Source organism: Podarcis filfolensis (genome assembly GCF_964270895.1).
Source record: "Podarcis filfolensis genome assembly, chromosome: 17".
NCBI classification, from domain to species: domain Eukaryota; kingdom Metazoa; phylum Chordata; class Lepidosauria; order Squamata; family Lacertidae; genus Podarcis; species Podarcis filfolensis.
In genome coordinates, this window is record NC_139621.1 from 29,556,344 (window position 1) to 29,579,908 (window position 23,565).

Below are 23,565 nucleotides of genomic sequence, written 5' to 3' on the forward strand. Positions count from 1 at the left end.
ATAAGTGAAGCTGAACCAATCAAACAATTGTCTAGCTAACAAATCAATAGCCAACCTGATCTTTGTAAATGGCATGATTGCTGTATTTCCTAAAATGGACACCAGAGGGAGGAAAAACACAAGCTACTACAGGATAGCATCTTTTTTTATTTTATATTTTAAAAACAACTTCATAAGAGAGAAATAAACGACATTTGTTTTGAGTTCAACACAATTTCTAAGATCAGGAATTGTAAGGAAACGATTGGAAACATCAGTAGTAATCTTCTAAATGAATATAAGAAAGGCAAATATAATACCTTGAGCTGTTTTTGGTGCTAGAAGTAGGTGTGATGTTCATATCTTGCACTTGTATCTTGCATTCACCAAGAATCAGAGAAAAGGAAGTCTATTTTAACCGACAGTGCAGAGTTGGAATCAGTGCTGGATTTACGTATAAGCTAAACAAGCTATAGCTTAGGGCCCCACTCTCTTGGGGCCCCCCAAAAAATTTAAAGGAAAAAAACACACCTGGATGTACATTTCCAAAATATAAGATAAAAAAATAAAATAAAACGTACATACAGCAACAGTGTTTTGTGTTGTGTAGGTTGATGTAAGTAATGTGTTGATGTAAGTAATGTGTTGACGTAAGTAATGGGCCCAACCTGCTAGCCTCCTTCCTAAAATATCACTTGTTTGCTATTCTTATTTCATGTTATAGCAAGTTTCTAGAGACTAGATTATGAGTCTTTGTAAATTGTGTATCTAAAGGAACCTTTGTTATTGCCAAATGCCAATGTGTTTGCATTATTAAGTTTGTTATGAATAAAAAAACATTTTAAGTTAGAGCTGAATAATTATTTCACTATTAATATACTTCTTTTTAATTGCATTTCACTCTTAATATACTTCTTCTTAATTGTATTACACTTCAACAATTACTTTGATAAAATACATATTTTGTTATGTGCAAATGGCTTTAGGTTCATAAATTACCATATAGCACATATTCAACACAAAAAACAGCGGCAATTTGTTGTTGACAAAGGACAGCTGGATATATAAAGGGCCCCATTACCTTCAGTGGCTTAGGGCCTCATCAAACCTAAATCCAGCCTTGCTCGGAATCATCCAACAGCAAGTGCCACACAATACAGTCCTAGTGTTTGAGGCACCCTGGATTCAGTGGCCTAGTTCTGCTGGAACTTCAGTACAGGCTCCTGCAGTTGTGAACCCTTCTTAGCAAAGCAACTGCAGGAGGAGGAGGAGGAGAGGACAGAGGAGGAAGAAAGAGCTGTTAGTGGAGAGGGAGCCTTTGCCCATCCTTTGGACCCCCTGGGAAACTTAACAAACCTGCTGCACCTGGAACAGGGTGTGGAGAGCGCAGCTGAAGGGGACAGAGCTGTGAGCAGCCAGAGGAAGGGCCATCCATCTTGGGTCTAGCCATAAAAGCAAGTGAGAGACTAGGGTGATGTCTACACTTTCCAAGAACTCTTCTTGTTGTGAGATTTTTTTGGGTGAGCTGAGAATTTATTTGGACCCTGGGTGAGAAGCCAGAGACTGAGAGAGCTGATTTATATATAAATATTAGTAACTTTGTATTAATACAGTGGTACCTTGGTTCATGAAATTAAAAGACGCCTGCTTCTTGGGAGAAAAGCAATAGCAAACCTAGACAGCATCTTAAAAAGCGGAGACATTACCTTGCCAACAGAGGCCCGTATAGTCAAAGCTATGGTTTCCCCAGTAGTGATGTATGGAAGTGAGAACTGGACCATAAAGAAGGCTGATTGCCAAAGAATTGATGCTTTTGAATTATGGTGCTGGAGGAGACTCTTGAGAGTCCCATGGACTGCAAGAAGAACAAACCTATCCATTCTGAAGGAAATCAGCCTGAGTGCTCACTGGAAGGACAGATCCTGAAGCTGAGGCTCCAATACTTTGGCCACCTCATGAGAAGAGAAGACTCCCTGGAAAAGACCCTGATGTGGGGAAAGATGGAGGGCTCAAGGAGAAGGGAACGAAAGAGGACGAGATGGTTGGATAGTGTTCTCGAAGCTACCAGCATGAGTTTGACCAGACTGTGGGAGGCAGTGGAAGACAGGAGTGCCTGGCATGCTCTGGTCCATGGGGTCATGAAGAGTCGGAAATGACTAAACGACTAAACAACAACAACAACCTTGGTACCCAAACAGCTTGGCTCCCAAACAAATCGGTTCCCGAACACCGCAAACTCGGAAGTAAGTGTTCTGGTTTGCAAATGTTTTTTTGGAAGCCGAACATCTGTTTGGGCTGTCAGCATTGTTTCTGGGGCCAATCAGCCAATAGTTTGCGAATGTTTTGGAAGCTGAACAGACTTCCAGAACGGATTGAGTTTGAGAACCAAGGTACCACTGTATATGTAACTGTGCATTTCTGTAATAATTTAAGTTGTCTGCTATTGCTCCAGGTGTTTTTGGTTTTTGTTTTGGCACACAGCTTAGAGATATTTTAACATATTAAGGGTTGAAGAAATAATAATTTTATTTGTACCATGCCCATCTGACTGAGCTAAATTATAATGATACCCCCCAAATAGGTCTAGGGTTTGAGCTGAATTTCAAAATTCAACAGAGATTTATATCTAAAACATACATGCTTCCGCACCTCAGCTGAACACCTTAATATGCCCCCTACATCTCCGGTTCACATGAGCCGGAGCAGCACGGGGGTTTGCTTAGCTGAGGTGTGGCTCCCCCTTGCATCAGCTGTTAGCTGGGCTGGGAGGCTGAAGAGCCTCAGGAAAGCTCCACTGTGCCTCCGGCTCACGAGGAGACCCTCTCCAGAGTGCGTAGAGAATGTTCCCTTCAGGCTCCAGGGAGGGTCTCCTCATGAGCTGGAAGCACAGCCAGGCTTTGCTGAGGCTGGTCAGGTCTCTCCCCACACTTCCAGGGACCAGCTGAGAGGTGCCAGAACACTGTTCCAGCTCAGTCCAGCTGAACAAAAAGCTCTGCTCAGAGCCAAGGGAGGGGTGGTGGGACACTGAAGACAGGTCAGTGGATGAAGGGGGCGGGGCCAGAATGGTTAGGTGCTGAACAAACAACAGGCTTGAGTGAGAGAAAGGAAGCAGAAGAGGCAGAAAGCACTGCAGACATAGGACAGACAGCTGAGGAGGAGGTTGGGGCTGAGGGGGCTGAGGGGGCTGAGGCTGGAACAGATTCCCTGGAGCCTACAGATCCTAGTATATTCAGCTCCCCTCCTTCCTTGTCTCCAAGAGCAGGGAGAGTTTTGCATGTAGCAGAGCAGAGAGCACGGGGGGTGGGGCTCCCCAATGGAGTTTAAGACTGCTGGGAAAACAGCTGGATGGTGGAGAAGACTTTGGGGGAAGTGGGAGGCACAGACCATCGGTCCTGGCAACTGCTTTACCAGGGCCAGTCTTGCCCATAGGTTTCTCTGTTTGTATTCTGTTTCCCTTAATAAAGAATCAACTTTACTGCTCATCTCTGAGTCCCTTTGCTGACCTGCACTAGCCCTGACACCAGGTGCAAGGAGGCCCTTTACAGAGGAGGAGCTAGGTGCTCCGGTACCCAGAGCAGCATGTGCAGGGCTAGCAGCGGGGGCGAGCTTCCCGGGGGTGCACGTGGCGATTTCATCCCCCCTGGGATGACACCCAGGGCGGACCACCCCCACCGCACCCCCTTTCTCTGCCAGTGGCCCTTTATCATAGAACTGTTCTGAAATCCTTTGTGATGGCCTGGGATTCGGACTCAGAGGCTGAACCTGAGGAATCCCAGCCTGCACAGGAGTCCCTGCCTCCAGGACCAGCTGAGCCGGGGCTGGGGCTTGAACCTGAAGGGCCCTCACCTGTGCCGGATCCTCAGGAGCAGACTCCAGCTGAATCTGCTCTGGCTCCGGAGGTGATCAAGGACCCATTACCTGCAGGTGCTCCACTATCAGTCCCGTCAGGGGAAGGTGAGGTTGCCTCTGGGTCCAGTAACCCTCCCAGCCTCTCCTGAGCTGCAGAGGCTCAGGGCAGAGAGGTGGGGGGAACTAAGTTCTCGCAGGAGGAGTGCTCGCCTCCAGGCCAGTAGAGGCGAGTCAACTGTGGACCAGGGCCACCCTATGCCTCGGGGCACATAAAAGCTGGCCAGCCCAGTCCCAGGTTGCGGGAGCAGAATTGTTGGTAGCCTGTTCCTGCCGGCACCCTGTCCTGCTCTTCTGCCAGAGTTTCTGACCACACCTGACTCCTTGCCTTGGACCCCGCTTCAGCCTTGATGGACAGCCTCCATACCACACCCTCGACCTCGGACTGGACTTGGACCACGTCGCACGGTAACCCCCCGGGACCAGCACATCCTTACTGTGGCATAGTGGTGTCACCTTGTGCAGAGGACAGGGATAAATCAGGATTATTGATGTGGTATCCTCCAGAGGTTTTGGCCTCCGACTCCCACCATTCCAGCCAGCTTGACTGGTGGTAGAACATGATGAGAATTGTAATCCAAAACATTGGAGGGGCACCACATTAGCCTTAAAACCAGGCCTTAAAACCCTAGGTAAATACTTGGGACAGGTATCGGGGGAACCTTTGGCCCTCCAGATGTTGATGAACTGCAGTTGTCATAATCTCTGGCCATTGGCCATGCTGGCAGGGCCTGATGATCATTGTAGTTCTGCAATATCTGGAGGGCCAAATGTTCTCTACACCTGACTTAGGAGATGGAGGTATAGAAGCAGCCTAGCTAGGAGGTTAGGGTTGGAGCAGGAATGTTGTTATTGTCAGCATCCATCTGTCTGAAGAGACAATGGAGTGTGCCTCCAGGGGTGAAGTCAAACTGCAGCACCAAAGTGACCTCTCTGGGGTGGAAGCCTGGGTAGTGTGTATGGAGGTCCTGGGCTGCCCAGGCGACAAGACCTCCCCCTCGACCTCACTGATGTGGTCCAAAGGAAAGCAGATCAATACGTGTGGTACCAGCTCGGCTGCAGAAGTTGCCAGGAGACATTCAAGGCACCAACCAACCATCTCAGGGACTCCATTCTGGATTGGGGTAGGGTTTACTTCTTAGCCTATTCTTCTCCTGAAGATGTCCCACAAGGCAGCAGAGGTTTAGGACCAGAGTTTTCCTCCTCATAGATGGGCTTCCTTCCCAGGTTGCCAAGCCCCACGAGAAACAAGCCCTATAGAAGAGGGACGGAGAGATAAAATTTTTAGTGCACAGACATGCAAAGGATGAGTTGAATCAATGGTTCCTTTATGTGGAGCAGCAAATGTGAATAAGAGAATGGGGGTTCTGCAGGCTCTCCCCATTTTGGAACCTTGTTGTTGTTGTTTAGTCGTTTAGGCGTGTCAGATTCTTCGTGACCCCATGGACCAGAGCACGCCAGGCACTCCTGTCTTCCACTGCCTCCCGCAGTTTGGTCAGACTCATGTTTGTAGCTTCGAGAACACTATCCAACCATCTCGTCCTCTGTCGTCCCCTTCTCCTTGTGCCCTCCATCTTTCCCAACATCAGGGTCTTTTCCAGGGAGTCTTCTCTTCTCATGAGGTGGCCAAAGTATTGGAACATCAGCTTTAACTATACGGACCTTTGTCGGCAAGATTTTGGAACCTACCTCTGCTTTATCTTGAGAAAAGAGGAGGCTTTTTTTCTCTTTAGGAGTGTTCTGCAGGGGGAGTTCATTCTCCTTAGACACCCAGGAATAAAGAGCAAGTGTGGATTGTGTCCTTTCAATATGTTGCACTGCCAGCCCAACTGATTTTGATATTTGGCAACTTCAGTTGTGAGTCAAGGTGAGTTTGGTGTTACATTACTAGTCACCAGACAACCAGGAAGCCCTTAACTGGCAGCACAAATCCAAAGCTATTTTAGGAGATCAGTATGGGATTAGGAGCACCTTTTGAATCAAATGTGTGCATTGGTTCTTGCTCATTATGTCTACTTATGCTAAGTCTATTATGAATCACATTTTTGCTTACTGCACACTTTGAAAATAGCCCATTTATTACATGTAATTCTTAACCTAAATGGGAAACATTAGTTTCTTCACACTGTAGAGAAAAGTTGGAGAAGTAAAATTATATACCACCAGTTGATCTGTCATTTTCATCTATATTATCACAATCTAATTAACCATCATTTCTGTTTTGCTGATGCTGTGTTCACCTCTACTACAGATAATCTTGAGGACATTTTTGCCTTGTCTAAACCATTAATTATGGTATGATGGTCAGGTTACCCAATTCCAGAATTAGGTGTAGGTTTGGTGCAAGAAGTAACTTGTTATAAATATTCTTTTTGTTTCCTTTTTCTTTCTTTGCGTAATTAAGAGAGAGGTGGGGAAGGAGGAAAGCATGAAATCAAGAGGTGATCAGAAAAAGTGGGTGAGTTAACGTATGTATTTTTAGAAATGTATTGCTCGTGTAAAAGAATGAATTTCAAAAGAGAGAGAATGACCTAAAAATAGGAGTTTTAGGCCCAGTCCTAAATATATTTATTATTCTGGGCACTTCCCACTAAGTTTAGTGACATTAACTTCCACCCAAACATATGTAGGGGTTAGGCTGTGTCCAATTTGCAAAACTCTTTGCATTTCATCTGAACTGACACTATATATGGTTGAGTATCTGGATGCACCTCTGTTTCTATGGTTACTGTTCAGTTTGTTCAGCCTAAGGATGTGCTCAGAATGTCCGGAGTTGTAAGGGCATTTGCCTAGCTGATTAAAGTAACCAGAGGTAGCATGTTCTGCTGGGTGGGCAAGACAATAAACACTTCTTTATAGGAAAGCAATGTGCCAAAGGTTTGGAAGAAAAGCATGGCAAGACTATTGCAGAAGGAACTCTTTTTTGACCCCACCATTTTAAATGACTACTGGCCTATACATTCCATCTGTGAGTCAGATGCGTGACACCTCAGCTTCAGGTGTTCCTGGAAGACACTAATTTTTTTGGATCTATTTCTATTCTGGCTCTCAGCCTGGTTTTGAGACTGAAATTGGAATTGGACAGGGGGGCTTGCATCCTCATGCTGCATCTCTGACGGCCACACCGACCTGTCAAAGGGATTCATGGGGAGGGGAGAGATTAGGATCCAGTCCACCAGGCAAATCCAGTTCCCCACTCCTGGTTTATGAGACCCTTAGGCTTCTACCTTGTCCCCAAACTATTTAATATATGCATGAAAGTTCTGGATAAGTTGTCTAGAGATTTGGAGTGTAGTGTCATAGAATCCAGAGAAAAGGGCAAAGTCCATTAAACCCTCCAAGGAAGCCTTTGTCGAGCCCACTCCAGCTACTACCCATCTCTTGGGCTTCCTATCCCTTTGGTCCTCCCACTCACAGCCTTTTCTTAGTAACTGCAGCGATTCATCTTCTGTTGCTTCTCTACTCCCTTCCTGAACCACATAGGAAGCAAAGACACAGCTTATACCTCATTTCTCCTGTTCATCTCCCAACCACCACCACCAGGACCAATAACACAGCTGCCTTTGTGATCCCCCCAGGGAAAACACACACATACACTGGGGAAGAAACCCGATCTCTCCCTGCAAATGTCAGGAAGAGAACAAAGGGCAGGAGCGAGCCTAATGGGCACGTGGTGGGGAGGGATGTAGTGATGCTTGCAGGTGCCACAACACAGGCTCTGGTGGGGCAATATGGATGCAGACCCAGAGAATGAATCAGAAGAGGGACCACATTTGCAGAACACATGTAATCTGTCACCCAGCTAGGGCTGCACATACACCATACATGTAAAGCACATTCTCGCCCCCTCCAAGAATCCAGAGAACTGTAGTTCATTGAGGGTGCTGGGAACTGCAGCTCTGTGAGAGGTAAGCTACAGTTCTCAGGATTCGCAAAGCTACAATTTGCAGCACCCTTAACTACAATGCCCAAGATGTGCTCTAAATGTGTTCTGAATATTCTGTGTGCAGCCTAGAAATGTTTGTGCAGAAGCGCCTTCTGAGTGTACATGACCCCTCTGTAAGTTGGGCATCAATCTGAAGAACCAGCGAGTTGACCCAGGATATGGGTGCTCCTGAATTATGAATTATGGTGCTGGAGGATTGAATTATGGTGAATTGAATTATGGTGCTGGAGGAGACTCTCGAGAGTCCCATGGACTGCAAGAAGATCAAACCTATCCATTCTTAAGGAAATCAGCCCTGAGTGCTCACTGGAAGGACAGATGCTGAAGCTGAGACTCCAATACTTTGGCCACCTCATGAGAAGAGAAGACTCCCTGGAAAAGACCCTGATGTTGGGAAAGACTGAGGGCACAAGGAGAAGGGGACGACAGAGGATGAGATGGCTGGACAGTGTTCTCAAAGCTACTTTGGCCACCTCATGAGAAGAGAAGACACCCTGGAAAAGACCCTGATGTTGGGAAAGATGGAGGGCACAAGGAGAAGGGGACGACAGAAGACGAGATGGTTGGACAGTGTTTTCGAAGCTACCCGCATGAGTTTGACTAAACTGCAGGAGGCAGTGGATGACAGGAGTGCCTGGCGTGCTCTGGTCCATGGGGTCACGAAGAGTCGGACATGACTAAATGACTAAACAACAACAAACAACAACATGGGTGCTCCTGAGGAATAATGACATGTGATCTGAAAGTGGGGTGATGGTGGTCAATTGCCTTCTCTCAGAGGCAGCTCTGTTCCACCCCTCAGAGAAGTGGGTCTGGTTTGGTTTAGCTCATTCCATGTGTGTTCCACCTCAGTGAGAAAAGACTTCCCTCAATAACCACAGACTTTCTGTGACATAATGATACTTGCTGCTAATAAGATGTTGGGCATTGCGTGAAACACAAATGACTGTGTGTGGGTTCGGCTTTGATCACTGCCCACTTGGAAGAGACTTTAAATTCCATGCAGGAGACTGGCAGATCCCAAAAAGTCTTCAGCAGCTGGGGAAAGAGCTTCAACAAAGCAGCAGGAGGACCAAGCCATTGTTTCGTCTGAATTTGCCATACAAGCACATGGTAAGAATTCCTTGTAATGCCAAGGTTGAAATTTGCAATGTGAATAATGAAAGACAGTGGGGGAAAAAATTCATTTCTGATTCTTTCATGCAGGTACCAATTTGAAATATGAAGATTGTAATTCTACTCCTTTCTCTTCTGGGGCTGGCAATCTCTTTACCAGTAAGTAGCTTTTAATCTACTCAAGCTTGGCTGTTTTGGTAAGACGCATGCATACCTAGCAAGCTACAGCAAGGTACACTTAATGTACGGCATAGCTCTGGGCTTCTAGCTGATAATGGCACAGCATGCTTCTCCCTAAATCCAAGCCTGCAGGGGCAGTGAAATTCACCATCCCACATGCAACTTGGCTTCCTCTGTGCTGCAATGCTTTACCAAAAAGGAGGCAACTTCATGCTCCAAATGTTGACGCTTAGGTGTGAAAATGTTCATTTTCAGACTTCTTTTTTTTGTAATCAGCATTTGCACATACCAAATTTCAGTTGGTTGGAAGTATTTTTTGGGTGTGTGTGTGTGTGTGTGTGTGTGTGTGTACCCTTATCTCCCCCCCCCCCCATTTCCTAGGGAGAGACTTACAAATGTCTCAATTTCACACTGTGCTAGTAATCAGGAGACTGCAATGGGCTTTGCCTATGCTACATGCTAGCTTTCTGAAAGTATTTTCAGCAGCGGGGGTATAATGTTTCTGGGGGCAGGCCTGTGAATGTCTTTCTTTTCAGCCTTTTCCTGCTAACTAGTCCCAGACTATGTGTGTGCTTTCTGTGTGGCAAAATACCTTAACCACATGGGTTACAATTTGTAACACACACACACCCCAATTTGAAGGCGAGACATAGAAACGTCCTGCTTTCAGGGGGGGGGGTTGTAGTAATTGGGGTCCACTGAACTTTACGTGTGCCCATTTTCAGAGCTCTAGCTCACTGAGAAATACTCATTTTCATTTCTCAAGTGAGCCAAGCAGACAGTAAGGGGTATATGTGTACATTTTCAGAGAATGAGAAGGTTTAGAAAGATTTATATGCAGAGGAAAGATTGCCGGCTTGCTTAATTCAAGGGTAGGCATAACAACAACAACAACAACAACAACAACAACAACAACAACAACAATTTAAATAACTAACAGTTTGCTGCCCTTTTGTGGTGTCCCAAATCAGCTGCCTGAGGTGGAAGGTTTCCTTTGTCTAAAGGCAGCTGCTTGCCTTTCATTGCTCATGTTAGTTTGCAAAGCACTACGTGAATTGATTGTGCCATTTCTGTGTTTCCCAAACTTCTGATAGCTGACACACATTTGGCTTTTGAATAATAATAATAATATGTAAATCCTGAATTAACATTAGGGACATGCATCGGTTTCAAAGGAAATTCTAAAAGCTTACTTTTATGTATGAGAAAGAGCTACCCACACAGAGAAGTGCTCTCAACCTTGCTTTTTGAGGCATCTGTATCCTGTATGAATCTTACCTGGAGTTGCATGTCTGGACTTTCCCAGAGATATTTGAAATACCGTAGTCAGCAGCAGTGTCTGGGCGAAAATTGGTGAAATGTCCAGGAAAATCCAGACATCTGGCAACCGATGTTGGCAGTGTGTCGTTTTTGCTGATTTCCCATAAAAAATAGTTCAGAAACGTTAATTTTGTTTGCGGTTTTGATAAAAAAAACCTCAACAACCTTTCTGTCCACATTTTCATGGTTTGAAATATGGCAACCCTAGTCCTCCAAGGATAGATCATTCTGCTATGTGCCAGGTTCAACCCCTGAATGTCTCCAGTTTAAAGCAGGACTGGGTAGCAGAGGTTGTGAATCCTTTACCAGAGGCCTTGGAGAGATTTTTAAACGCTTGGAAACAATACCCAAGAAAGAATAAGCAGTTCCGTGTATATTCCCTTAGAGTAACAATATTTACACATGTAAACACAACACTAAAAAGTTCAGCAGCAGCTCAGTGCAGATGCACCTGGCAAACGCAGAGTAGTGAATTTTATGTGCAAATTTATGCCATAAATATAATGCTGCAACTCACAAAGCTCTGCTGATGCTTGATCTCTGCCCATCTCATTGCGCAGAAAGATCTGTGTTCTGTTTCTGTAGACTTCTGAAACTTCAAGCTATGGTGCTGGGGAGATGTTACTACCCTGATGCATTGCGGTAAACGGTGCACTGCCCAAGCAGTTGGTGCGACATGACCTATCAATCATAAGCATTCAGGAACTACTGCATTACCATTATTTCATTTTGAGTAGGTTGCAATGAACCTAGAAAAATGAACTAGGTAATTGTTATAGGAAAAGCGAATGAAATGCAATGCCAGTGGCAGAGGAAGGGGAGTGCGGTGGGGGCGGTCCACCACAGGTGTCACCACTGGGGGGGGTGACAAAATGCAGGGCGGCACTCACCGCGTGCCTGCAGCACGCCTGAGCCATGCGTCTCTCCTGGGAGTGACATGGTGGCTTGTGCACCTGCAGGCTTCGCGCTGCCCCAAGCGGTCTGCCCACTGCCTCCCCCTCAGCTGTAGGGCGGTTGAGTGGGAGGAGGCAGGCAGACTCTGGAAGCCCCATGGAGCATCCTGCCCCAGCTCGCTCTGCCCAGTGGGCAGCTGGCCCTGCCCTGGGCACAGGGCACACGCACCACCCCAGGCGCCTGATTGGCTTGCAACGCCAATCCATTTTGGTGTACTTCATCTGGAATGCATTTGCTTCCTCCTTAGGTGAACCAAATGGGCAGAATCCTTGCTACAAGCAACAGCAGAGAGGTAAGCAGTGTGGTTGTGTGCATGCTTTGTATTGTTAGGAAAGCGTTTTTTAAACTATGTATTTCCTCCTCGCTTTTACAAGCTGGATAATTAGCTAGATAAATGCCTATCAAGATGGCAGTGATGCTGGAGACCGGCACAGATTCTTCCCCCTATATACATATTGTGAGTTGCTGGGTTCCCTTGGCAGCTCCTCAGCCTCAGCCGCCCCCCCCCAAACTATTAGTTCTGGCCAAAGCAGAGGTGGGCCTGTTTCTCAAGGTTTGGCACTGTTCAGCACTAAGCCAGAGTGCACTTTGGGGTGAATTTGAGGGCGAATGCTCAGTAGAGGAAGCTGAACAGATGATCTCTGTGGGAATTAGACTGTGGTTCCTATTTGCAGAGTATGCGGAAGACAGACCTGGGTTATCTAACCCTTTCATTCTATTTTCCCTCATTTAGAAACGATGCAAGACACTCTCATTTAAAGTTAAAAGAATGCATAACTTTGTGTCCTTGCAGTTGTGATGTTGTTCTCCCCCCCCCCCCCCGCATTGCCCTCGCAAGCTAGTACCTCTGTTCAGGAGTTTTGTGTTTCCTGCAAATACTTGGCTTCTCTGATGTACTATCAGCTCTGGTGACAAATGTTCCATAAGGGCTGGTGAAGGTGTGGGGGGTGTTATTGTGCCATTTTGTTCTTTTCCTCCTTTTGTACCAATCCGAACATCTCCTAAAAGTCTTCATCGAAACACTCTATTTTGTTTAACTGCTGTGGACATTTTGAATAGTTTTCAGTCAAAATAAACTGCCTCCCAAGCTTAAGTACATGTGTGTATAGGAAAACATCCACAGTACAAGGGAAAGCAAATTACTATATATCATAGTATATGAATAGTCTACATCACTTCTCCAATGATGAATAATTCAGATTTATCACTTGCAAGAAACTGTTCTGTAATTCAATCCTCAGATACTACGACTGATGCAAAGATACAAAGCCATGGGGAACAATCCACAGCAAACACAGGTACCTTAAAAGCAAAGTAATTGAGGTGCAACAAGTTGGGAAAGAAAAATTAAGTTTTAACTGCATTGTTCTTGTGAATGTGACTTCTCAAGATAATCTTTAACTGCTTCAGAATTAGGTCATAAGTTTAGTTCTGTATTCCTGTGTGCAAGGCCAATTTGATGGCTCAGTAGAAGCATCCAGGTCAAATGGCAGTGGAATGAGAAATGGAGTAGAGGGAGCTTGGAATGCCAACAATTCCTTGTCAGACAAGGCTGTCCCACTTCAAGTTGTGCAAAGCCCACTTTAAGCTTCTCCTAACTTAGATTTGGGCTTGGACAGCACCTCTAATCTTTGCAGCTGGAGACTGAGTACAAGACCCACAATCCTCAGCTGCATATGGCAACCAAGGCTAGGTTCTGCTCAGTGAGGGAGGTGCAGAACTAATAAGGAGGGGAGTAATGGGGGAGGGTGTCTATATTCTGAGTTTTGCTAGTGTTTATTGTGAACATTTCAAGGTTTTTGAGTACATGGTAGAAATGCTTCCAAAACCCAGGTGGTTTTTTGAGACAAATAGGAGAGTGTCTGCACATGTTATAATCCAGGAGAACTAATGGAGTCTATTCTTGCCTCAAAGGGACATTTGGCACCACTACTCAAATAGACTTCTGTCAGTATCCTTATCTCTGAGCCTCTTGCTCTCTCTCTACTTTATGGGACTTCCTCCCAATCTTCAGCATCCCCAGTAAAGCTATTTCTGTCCCTAGAAGCTGATGTGTGGTTTTAACCCCAGCCAAACTGACAGCATTGCTGTCCTTCACAGATCCACAGATACTGAATTGCAAACATTCTGATACACTTCCCACCCAAATATGATAGATAGATAGATAGATAGATGATAGATAGATAGATAGATAGATGATAGATAGATAGATAGATAGATAGATGATTGATAGATAGATAGATAGATAGATGATAGATAGATGATAGATAGATGATAGATGATAGGTAGTAATAGCTTGCTCTTCACCAAATGATTCAGGGCAAGTTACAAAAATATCACAATAAAAACAGGTGCAATTTATATTAAAATCATAAAAGACCACAAAACTAACCGATATCAAAGTTAACAAAACAGGAGCCCAGAACAGCAATGGATAGGAAGGAAAGAGGAAGGAAGACATAGACTCAACCAAAGGCAATCCATACTGGATCTTCCAACAGGTATCAGTGGCTAACTAGTACAACCTCAGTGCAATATAGAATTAATTTCATCATTAGAAAGAGAAAATCTTGGAGCAGTAGCAACACTTTGGGAGTGCTTTTCTTTATTTCGAACAGAGGCCATCTCTCTTTTAGAGCTGAAGCAATAAGAGAACATAAACCTGATCCTTAAAATAAAATAAAATAAAAACAACGTTCAAATTGCATACTTCATCCTTAATTTGTGTTCCCTCCTTGATGGTAGCAAAGGCCAAGATTGGGGCCTGGACTGCCTCCAGCAAAGCTGGTTCCAGATCAGAATCCATCAGTAAACCAGGTGCCCAATGAGGTAAGCTGGAAATAATTCATCTCACAAGTCAGTGTTGTGTAATGCGTTTCCATGGTAGTGGGTACCGCTATTTTAGAAGTGCAGACAGAGAAATCAATGCCAGCTGCTCGACTGCAAATTGCAGGCCTTCTGGCTCATGGGGGAATGACCCAGTGGAACTGGTCTGGCTAGGTCCATTAAACAAGATGCTGCAGGTGGGCTGAAAGCAAGGAGCTTAGAAGTCCCAGGCCTTATGGTTTGAGGGCAAAAATGAGAAAAGTTTGCAGCAGGCAGATTTGATATAATGGCTCACATTCTAGAGGGAGTCTGGTGCCTGACTGCCTTCACAGATGAGGCTTCTGTTACTGTTATGGAAGGCTGCATATACATCTGCTCTGTGTGGTTCAAGACAAAGAGATCTGGGCGCTGAATGGGAAGACATTTCTCTCTTACCGCTGGTGTTATTTGTGCTACTAAATTGACTGTGCAGAGAGGAAGTGAGGTGGTTAGAAATACATTTTCTTAAACCCAAGTAAGTGGTTCCAGCTAGGTCCCTCTGTACTGCACATGAAGGGGTCAGTCTATGGACTGACAAGAATAATGATGATTCTGGGTCTGTGGCAATACTAGTTCACATTCCTGCAGCAGCAAGTGTAGGACTGGTGGGTCAATCCTATTCAGAATCAGAACTGGGACTAATGGACCTCGAGAGTCCCAAATGCTCTTGCTCTTGTGTGTTTCAGAGCTAAATACCCTTGTTTTGAAGTCATTTCCTTAGTCTCATCTTTTTCCACTGGACCTACTTCTGAATAAATGTGTTTGGGATTACGTACAAAGACTTTTCACCACAGCTGACTCTGGCTCAGATTTCAACTAAGAATATGGGAGATAAATTTGACATATCTCATGCCCAATATCTTGATTCAAACTATGCTTATCCATATTAGATGAGTTTGGATTTGATATCCCGCTTTATCATTACCCGAAGGAGTCTCAAAGCAGCTAACATTCTCCTTTCCCTTCCTCCCCCACAACAAACACTCTGTGAGGTGAGTGGGGCTGAGAGACTTCAAAGAAGTGTGACTAGCCCAAGGTCACCCAGCAGCTGGATGTGGAGAAGTGGAGACGCGAACCCGGTTCACCAGATTACGAATCTACCGCTCTTAACCACTACACCACACTGGTGTATTTACTCTGGCTAAAATTCTGTACACAATGGGGTTAACTCCTATTGAATTATGAGTGGACTGCACTGTCCATCTGTTCCAGCATAACCAGCTTTCCAGGTTATATTTATTAAATGCATGTTGATCAATGTGATTCTTTGTCACCCTTTAGCAGGTTGCTCCACTTGAATGGACGTTTGCAAATTTCCCAGTTACTTCCAATTTCCCACAAAACCCATCAGAACTGGGAGGGCCAAACATGCAAGTAAGGAAGCTTCTTAAAGGGTTATGTGCCATCTTAAAAGCAGATCAGAAATGCATTGTGCTTTTCTAACTTGTAACAGAGATTTGAGTATTATTTTATTTTATTTCTCCATATAGTCCATGAATTACTTTATTTCAGCATATAGTCCAGATGTTGTTCATCTCCAGCTCCCACCATCCCTGACCATAGGCTATGCTTACTGGGGATGATGCAACATTTGGAGGTCCTCCTCCTATTACCTTCTTCTAGGACCTTGTTTTACCTTTTCCAGTGTTTTTAAATAAAACTGAAGGATACATTGGCCTGGTTGACACATCACAACGAGCCAACCATGGCTAAGCACATGTGTGTTGAGGTCTCAGCCACTTCATTCCATTCTCCTGTTGTGCTGAGCTAAGCCATGGTTTGGCTTAAGATGTCTTCTGAACCTGTGCTCATGATGTAGCTCTCCCAGACTCTCTCCACAAGCCATAAACCACAGGACAAACCTTAAAGCTCATAGTTAGTCTGTAGAGGGCTAAACCACAAGCCCATGTTTAGATGACATGATAAGCCAAGCTATGGTTTATTTGCAGTGCAGTGCAGCTCAGCAGCAAAACAACTGTAGAGGAGAACATCAGCAGCAGGAATCCCCATGTTAGTACAGTCATGCTAGGCCATGGTTTCACTTAACGTGGTATGTGAAACAGGCCATCAGTTCTTCACTGTTGTGAAACATTCATTGTGAAGTCACTCAACAGTAAGTCTTAAAAATGAGATTTCAAATGGTTTGATCTTTAAGGGCTAACCTAAATATTCTAGAGCTGCTATTATTGATTTGAATGATTTCTCCTATTCCGCAGCCTAGAAAAGTTCCCAGAGCAGCAAACACTGCTCTGATATCCAGAATACTCCTTGAACATTAGAATACAAAGTAATATTCTGCCTAGCAAATGTATTATATACAATGACTTTCAATGTTTTTGCATAAATCACTTTAAAAAACCTCAGTCATTTTTGTGTTACAGAACTTTCCTGGCTATAATATACTACCATTCACCCAGATGCTCCCAATGGACCTTAATTCTGTAAGTTATTTTTCTTCCTAAGCATGCCATGTTCTATATTTGGTTTCATCACTGCAAGATTATTATTTTTTTAACAAAAAGAAATTGAAGAAACCATTCTGGTTTTGCTCTATAGGAAGTTTTGTTATACCTGAAGGTGTTCTGATGTAATAAGACACCATTATTGCTGCTCCTATTACAGAACTTCTATTTATCTAAAAGAGTCAAAATATAATGTCATAAGCACGATGTGTCCCAATTTTTCTGGTACATCTCTCTTTCAAGCCACTGTCAATGACTTTCTTTTCTTTTTTGAATTGTTAAAGTTGTTGCTCTTTGGGGTTCTAAGAAATACACACGCACACACACAAAATATAATATCTCCCAACCCTGTAGCAGCAGGTGCTGGTGCTTACAAAGAGGGGGAGGGGAGGGGCAAGGTGCCAGAGACCTGGGTGCAGGGCAAATGGGCCAGATGAGCCAATCCGGTGCTCCCGCAACCTCCCTGCCACTGTCCCAATAAGCGGCAGTGACTCATCTGCCAGGAAACTAGTGTGCTGGCTCTGCCCACCCACTGACCTCATGGTCAGGTTCAAGCTGGAATGAAATTTCTCTGAAAACAATTTTCTGATAAATGTTGTGAATTTTTCTTTTTTTCTTTCTTGAACTGAACTGCTGAAGATTGTATTTTGAGGGAAAACAGCCCTAATCCAGAATGTAGTTTCTATCAGTTCCCTGCTTGAGCAGCACCCTCCACCCAGCTGCTTTTTGCCCCCAAATAACAGCTGAGAGGAGAGGGAATTTTCAGCAGGAACCTCACATAGGTTGCCTGTCTAAAACGGGACTCCATGTCTTCAAAGTCAAAGCACACTTTTTAAAACGCTGCAGATAAAGTAAAATGGTGTTTGGCCCTGTGTGCCCCCGTTTAGCAGGCAAGTGGAAGAGGATCTATGGATCACCAGAGGCACAGGTGCAACAGAACAACCAAAGGGCTTCCAATGTCCCATGGTGATCTGCTCCTAAACTGACACCTTCTTCTCAGAGGTTTCTGTCTGCTGTAGTTCCCTGTTCCAAACTGTGGTTGGTGCTGTGAGTAAAAAAAGCCAGTGCCCAATTCTCAGGGCTTCAGGTTGAGGCCACACACTCATACCCTCCAACATTTCTCTGATGAAAACAGGAACTTCCTATTCCATAATAATAATTTCATTCATTATACCTCACCCATCTGACTGGGTTGCCTCAGCCATTCTGGGCAGCTTCTAACATACATAAAAACATAACAAAACATTAAACACTTAAAAAAAACAAAAAAAACTTCTCTATACAGTGGTACCTCAGGTTAAGTACTTAATTCATTCCGGAGGTCCGTTCTTAACCTGAAACTGTTTTTAACCTGAAGCACCACTTTAGCTAATGGGGCCTCCCACTGCCGCGCTGCCGGAGCACGATTTCTGTTCTTATCCTGAAGCAAAGTTCTTAACCTGAAGCACTATTTCTGGGTTAGCGGAGTGTGTAACCTGAAGCGTATGTAACCTGAAGCATATATAACCCGAGGTACCACTGTACAAGGCTGCTTTCAGGTTGTATTTTTACATAACTCCTTGGCTTGGGGGTCACATAACTCCATATTTTGCTGATGGAAATAGGGACATCCTAAGGAAAAGTGGGACATTCTGGGATCAAATCAGAAACTGGGTTGGCTTCTGTAAATACAGGGCTGTCCCTGGAAAATAGGGACACTTGGAAGGTCTGCACGCTGCCTGTCAAATGATGCAAACGACATTCTTCAAACGGACTCAACATTGTCTTGGCAGTATTGTGGCTGCCCTGCTTACCCATCATGAGCTGGCCTGGGCTGAAGGCCTCTGCTATGGCAACAAAGCTCATGTCCCTGTCATCTGCTGTGTTTGGAATTAAAATATTTATGGTTCTGAGAAATTTTAATCAGATTTTACATAATTCATTTCAAATGGAGCATTTCTTCTCTTTCTGTATTTGTCCCTGATAGTTTCAAACCCTTATTTCTTTTCACATAGCTTGCTATCCTGTTGGGGGCATTGACACTTCCTCAGACGCTGCCTGTAGCGGGCGTTGGAACAACTATGCCACAACAGCTGCTGCCACCCCAATCGGTAAGTATTTTATAGCACTTTGAGGCTGCAATCTCATACCAGATTTGTTGCTTGGTCATTTAGTCGTGTCCAACTCTTCGCACCTGTCTTCCACTGCCTCCCGCAGTTTGGTCAAACTCATGTTAGTAGCTTTGAGAACACTGTCCAACCATCTCGTCCTCTGTCGTCCCCTTCTCCTTGTGCCCTCAGTCTTTCCCAACATCAGGGTCTTTTCCAGGGAGTCTTCTCTTCTCATGAGGTAGCCAAAGTATTGGAGTCTCAGCTTCAGGATCTGTCCTTCCAGTGAGCACTCCGGGGTGATTTCCTTAAGAATGGATAGGTTTGATCTTCTTGCAGTCCATGGGACCATAATTCAAAAGCATCAATTCTTCAGCGATCAGCCTTCTTTATGGTCCAGCTCTCACTTCCATACATCACTACTGGGAAAACCATAGCTCTGATTACCTGGCAGTAAATCCCACTTAACTCTGAGCATGCACTTATAAGATGGCACTGTAAACATACTAATGGTGCAAACCTATTATAAGTCTGCTCCAAGGTGAGCAAAGGATGGCGGCTAATAGTGTCTACACTATTCACCCTTCGCGATTTGGGAATTTATGTTGGTGCTAGTGAAGAGATACTGGTGCAACACTAAAAAAACAGCACTCACCCTTCTAGATAAGACAGCACAGCTAGAGATTGGAAACTGGAATGCAAATGAGAATAATGTCCCAATAACTTCTGTGATTACTTGTAGCTTTGTAAGGGGTAATCTACAGCTTCCAGGATCCTTGGGTAGGAAATGTGCTTTAAAAGTATGGTGCGTATTTTAGATTTGTCAAGGAGGTACCAATTATGACAACTTTTCTTGCAGATGCTTCCAATTATAGTTGCGCAAATGGGGCCACAGGTAAGAAGTTAGACAAAATTATTTTAATAATAATAATAATAATAATAATAATAATAATAATAATAATATTTATACCCCATCCATCGGACATCCACTCTGAATTTCTTGGGCTCTTGAAGTATAGTTGTCCCTTTCTTTTTTTCTTTTTGCCTGAAAAATGAGGGGTGAACGCCTGTCAGATATTGCTGAGCTGCAGTTCCCATCATTGCTGACCTTTGGCAATGCTTGTTGGTGCCGATGGGAGTTGTAGTCCAACAACATCTGAAGCACCATAGGGTCCTCATCACTGCCCTGTTCTCTCATTGCACCTAGTTAGCAGTTGGGTGAGGGAAAGGAGTGACCTCACATTCCCTGCCATATCTACTCTCCACATGCTGGTGGAAGGTCTGGTGAACCTGTACTACACATATAGGCTCCCTGCATGATTTAGCTCCCCCATGGCCTAGCAAGGGGTATGGTAGCGGGGGGGGGGGGGGGAGGCTAATGGCCATGGCCTCGCTTTCCCTGCCCACCCTCCAATATTTCACTGGGAAAAATAGGGACGTCCGATGCTGTTTTTCTAGAAAAAGAGGAGCCGGAACTCACCATGAACACCTCCCTCATTCTCCTAGAATCTGACATTATTGTTAATTGCGTGAGGGAATATGGCTCTAGCTTATTAGAGATGCTCATTCTCATAGCAAGGGGAGATGTAGCTTAGTCACAGAACATTTTCCTCGCAAGCAGAGGGCTGCATGTTCATTCCCCCAGAATCTCTGGGTAGGGTTGGGAAAGATACAAAATAATGAGCTCAACAGTCTGGCTCAATGTGAGGCCGCTTCCTTCCCACGTTTTGCTCTCGAGAGAAACACACAAGTGGAAAGCATGGGGATTATTTCTCTGTCCTGGATCTGGCAAGGTGTTTTAATTCCAATGAAACCTGCACAGAATCACACAGAGGCAGATACAGGATGGCGTAGATGTGTGCTAAAGAGCTAGGAACTGGTGGTGTTGCATAGTGGCTACGTTTGTTGACAGACCGAGCTGTGAACAAGGAAGTCCATTTTGTACGTTGCCTCTGCCATAAAGTAATTTGCCTCATAAGACTACTAGGCTACTATTACTACCAATACTACCCAGTTGGCATTGAATTTGAATAGACATTTGTGTGTGTTTGTGTGTGTGTGTGTGTGTGTGTGTGTGTGTGTGTGTACACCCACACCCACACACCATTTCTATTGTTTTTATATACTGAATAGTTTCATATCTGTTATTGGCATATTGTAAATTTCTTTTGGGATGCCTCATGGCAAACTACTCCTAAATGAAATAAACAACAACCACAAAGCCTGCTGGTGTTAGTATGTTGTGTACCTTCTTAAAGATATCATTTAGAAATATATAAAAATATTTCTGCAAATTTAGCTTTTACTTACCTCACCCCTCTCCTTTTTGGGTCTCTAGGGTGCAGTGCTCAGTTCTGAAGAAATGGTAAGTAGCTCGCTCCTTAATTTCTTATATTCATTTCTCAAAATAGTTGGTCAGCAATCACCACCGAGGTGTTTCAAGCCCACCCTGTTAGTGTGGCCCCCTTACTTCTGTGGCCTCCACTACATAAGAGAACAATGAAGCACCCATTCCAAGATCCTGGGTCAAGGGGGGGGGAGGGTGTGTCAGAATTTAGTCTTGGTTTCAGGACTCGGTATCCCTGAGTATTTTAGTTTTAGTTTTGAATGTGAGGAAGCATTTAGTCAAGGTATATGAAAACTCTGGACTGAGGGCCAAAACTGGACAGCTTGGAACTCTCCCTTGGCCTCCCCTCCCCATCCCCTCCCCATCCCCACGTGATGATGCTCTAGGTACAACACACTCTAGGCAACTTCCTGGTGTGGGTTTGTGTGACTACCCACTCTGGCCACACCCTCACACTCTGGCCTCGCCCTCTTTTGGCTCTGACCAAAAGACTGGAATGTAAAGGGGCTTCTGTTAGTTGGATCTGGCCCAATAATAACTAACAAGGATTGATGTGTGGGTAGGCTTGCCAAAACAAAAAAAGGTTCATGTGCATGACAGTACACCCGTCACCAAATCCAGCTTTTCTTGGAGCAGAATTTGGTATTCTCCCATCTCACCATGGGGTTGAGGGAGATGCAGAAGTTCCAACTCAAGCACTGTGGATACATTTCTCCTCCTCCTCCTTCCTTTCTCTTTCTCTAATGTCCAAAGAGGCTCTCTGTGATGTTGATGTTAGTCGTCAGACATCCTGACAAGTGTTCTATTGCTTGTCTTCTCCCTTTGTAGCCACCACAGTCGCAGATTGTTGGGGTTCTAGTCCCTGGAGGAGGATTCTTTCCTTTGGGCCAGGCCCTTCCTGAAGGTCAAGAAGATCTTCTTCCAGCAAACCAGGCTGGTTCTAATCAGGGCAACCTACCATTTCCAGAGGGCACAGCAGCAGCCATCCAGAAGATTTCTCCAACAGCAAGTGATGGTCTGAGCGAGGTTGCAAGCGGGTTATACCCAACCCCCTCGGGCTTCAGACAGCCAGGCCCTGTGACAAATGGTGTGTTTGCTGAACCAACTGCTGGCATGAATATGGAGCCGAGTGAACTCCGGGAACCGCCTACCTCTCTCGTAAGACTTGATAAGGACAATAATGGGAAGCAGCAGCACAATCTGTCTCGGTCACATGTGAGAGGAGACAGCTACGTGCCATTAAGCACTGTGGCGAGTAAGCCATTGAAAGAACCATAAAGGGAGACCTCTCAATTATCATGTCTTCTGTATATTGTATATCGTATGCAGATGCTAACGTGTGTAGTAACTGAGTTAAAATTTGGGCTAGGGGTGGTTGGAGGATTTTTTGTTTTTTGAAAAAATAATAATCATTATGGATTGTATCTAACATTAATCTTACTTAGAGGAGACCCAATGACATTAATGGACACAAGTAACTTAGGCCCCTCAACTTTAGTGGGTCTTAGTTGGATACAACCTTACTAGTTGGAAAATTTGGGAATTCCCATTCCAGAAAGGGAAATTCTCTTTTAACAATGCTTAGCAGCTTTTAATTCCGGCTCTAGATCTTAATGACGAGGGGTTGAGTTGGGTGTTAAATATTTTAAGAAAGATTATCGTGAGAATCTTTTTATTTAGTTTCATGCCTCTTTACAGTGAGATCCTTTTTCATAACGATTCTCTCTTATATACAGGGAGGAATCTTCACATGCAGAGGTTCCATTTAGGGAAGGCAACCAGAATCTCCCTTTTCCCTTTTCCAGACACTGTGCAATAATTCATTGGAAGCACAGATCCGTAGCCTGCAAACAAGTTCCATATACTGAGCGGCTACTGTGATAAATGATTAATGGCCAAATTACACATGTGGGAAGAAGACGTGAGTTTTTAAACATAGGAACTGCCCAAATCACATGTAAAAGGGTGCCATTTAAAGTACAAAAGTGGGTGCATGATGTCCTCTGTGCTATTTTTGTCTTCAACTAAGTCTGCAGGGGCCACATGCCAGTTCCTGCCTGCTAGGGTTAAGACTTGAAACAATGCTTCATCCACTTTCTTATATGATGCAAAGCCAAAAAAACACCAAATTATAAATTCATGGGAGATAAATGTATCCTGCCGAAGATATCAGATAATGAGAGACTGGTCATCAAAGAACACATTCATTATATTTCACGATTTGACATGACTTGGTGAACAGTGTGCCACAAATGTCCCTTTCCTCATTGTGCCATATTGCATCTGATAGTAATTTCTGGCAGCAATGCATAATAAACAATAAGTCAATAAATATCTTTTCAGAGGCATGTGATTGGGCTTGAATTTAGTGTGCTATTCCAGCTGAAGGTTTTAATCATATTA

At 44.4% G+C, this 23,565-nt stretch overlaps 1 protein-coding gene across 3 annotated transcripts; it reads left to right on the plus strand.

Annotated features, from left to right (window-relative positions):
* The first annotated feature begins 1,175 nt into the window (after nt 1-1,175).
* Nucleotides 1,176-22,458, plus strand: AMTN (amelotin). Of its 3 annotated transcripts, XM_083592559.1 has the most exons (12): nt 1,176-1,437; nt 6,290-6,353; nt 9,038-9,106; nt 11,649-11,693; nt 12,643-12,699; nt 14,147-14,230; nt 15,548-15,640; nt 16,648-16,707; nt 18,723-18,818; nt 19,675-19,710; nt 21,154-21,180; nt 21,991-22,458. In XM_083592559.1, exons 3-12 carry the CDS (start codon nt 9,053-9,055, stop codon nt 22,438-22,440), a joined length of 1,002 nt encoding a protein of 333 aa, XP_083448685.1. In that variant the 5' UTR covers nt 1,176-1,437; nt 6,290-6,353; nt 9,038-9,052; the 3' UTR covers nt 22,441-22,458. The 3 variants fall into 3 exon arrangements, with proteins under 3 accessions (XP_083448685.1, XP_083448684.1, XP_083448686.1); XM_083592558.1 differs by lacking the exons at nt 1,176-1,437; nt 6,290-6,353 and adding an exon at nt 8,850-8,944; XM_083592560.1 differs by lacking the exons at nt 1,176-1,437; nt 6,290-6,353 and adding an exon at nt 8,850-8,944 and having other exon boundaries at nt 15,551-15,640.
* Nucleotides 22,459-23,565: the final 1,107 nt, after the last annotated feature.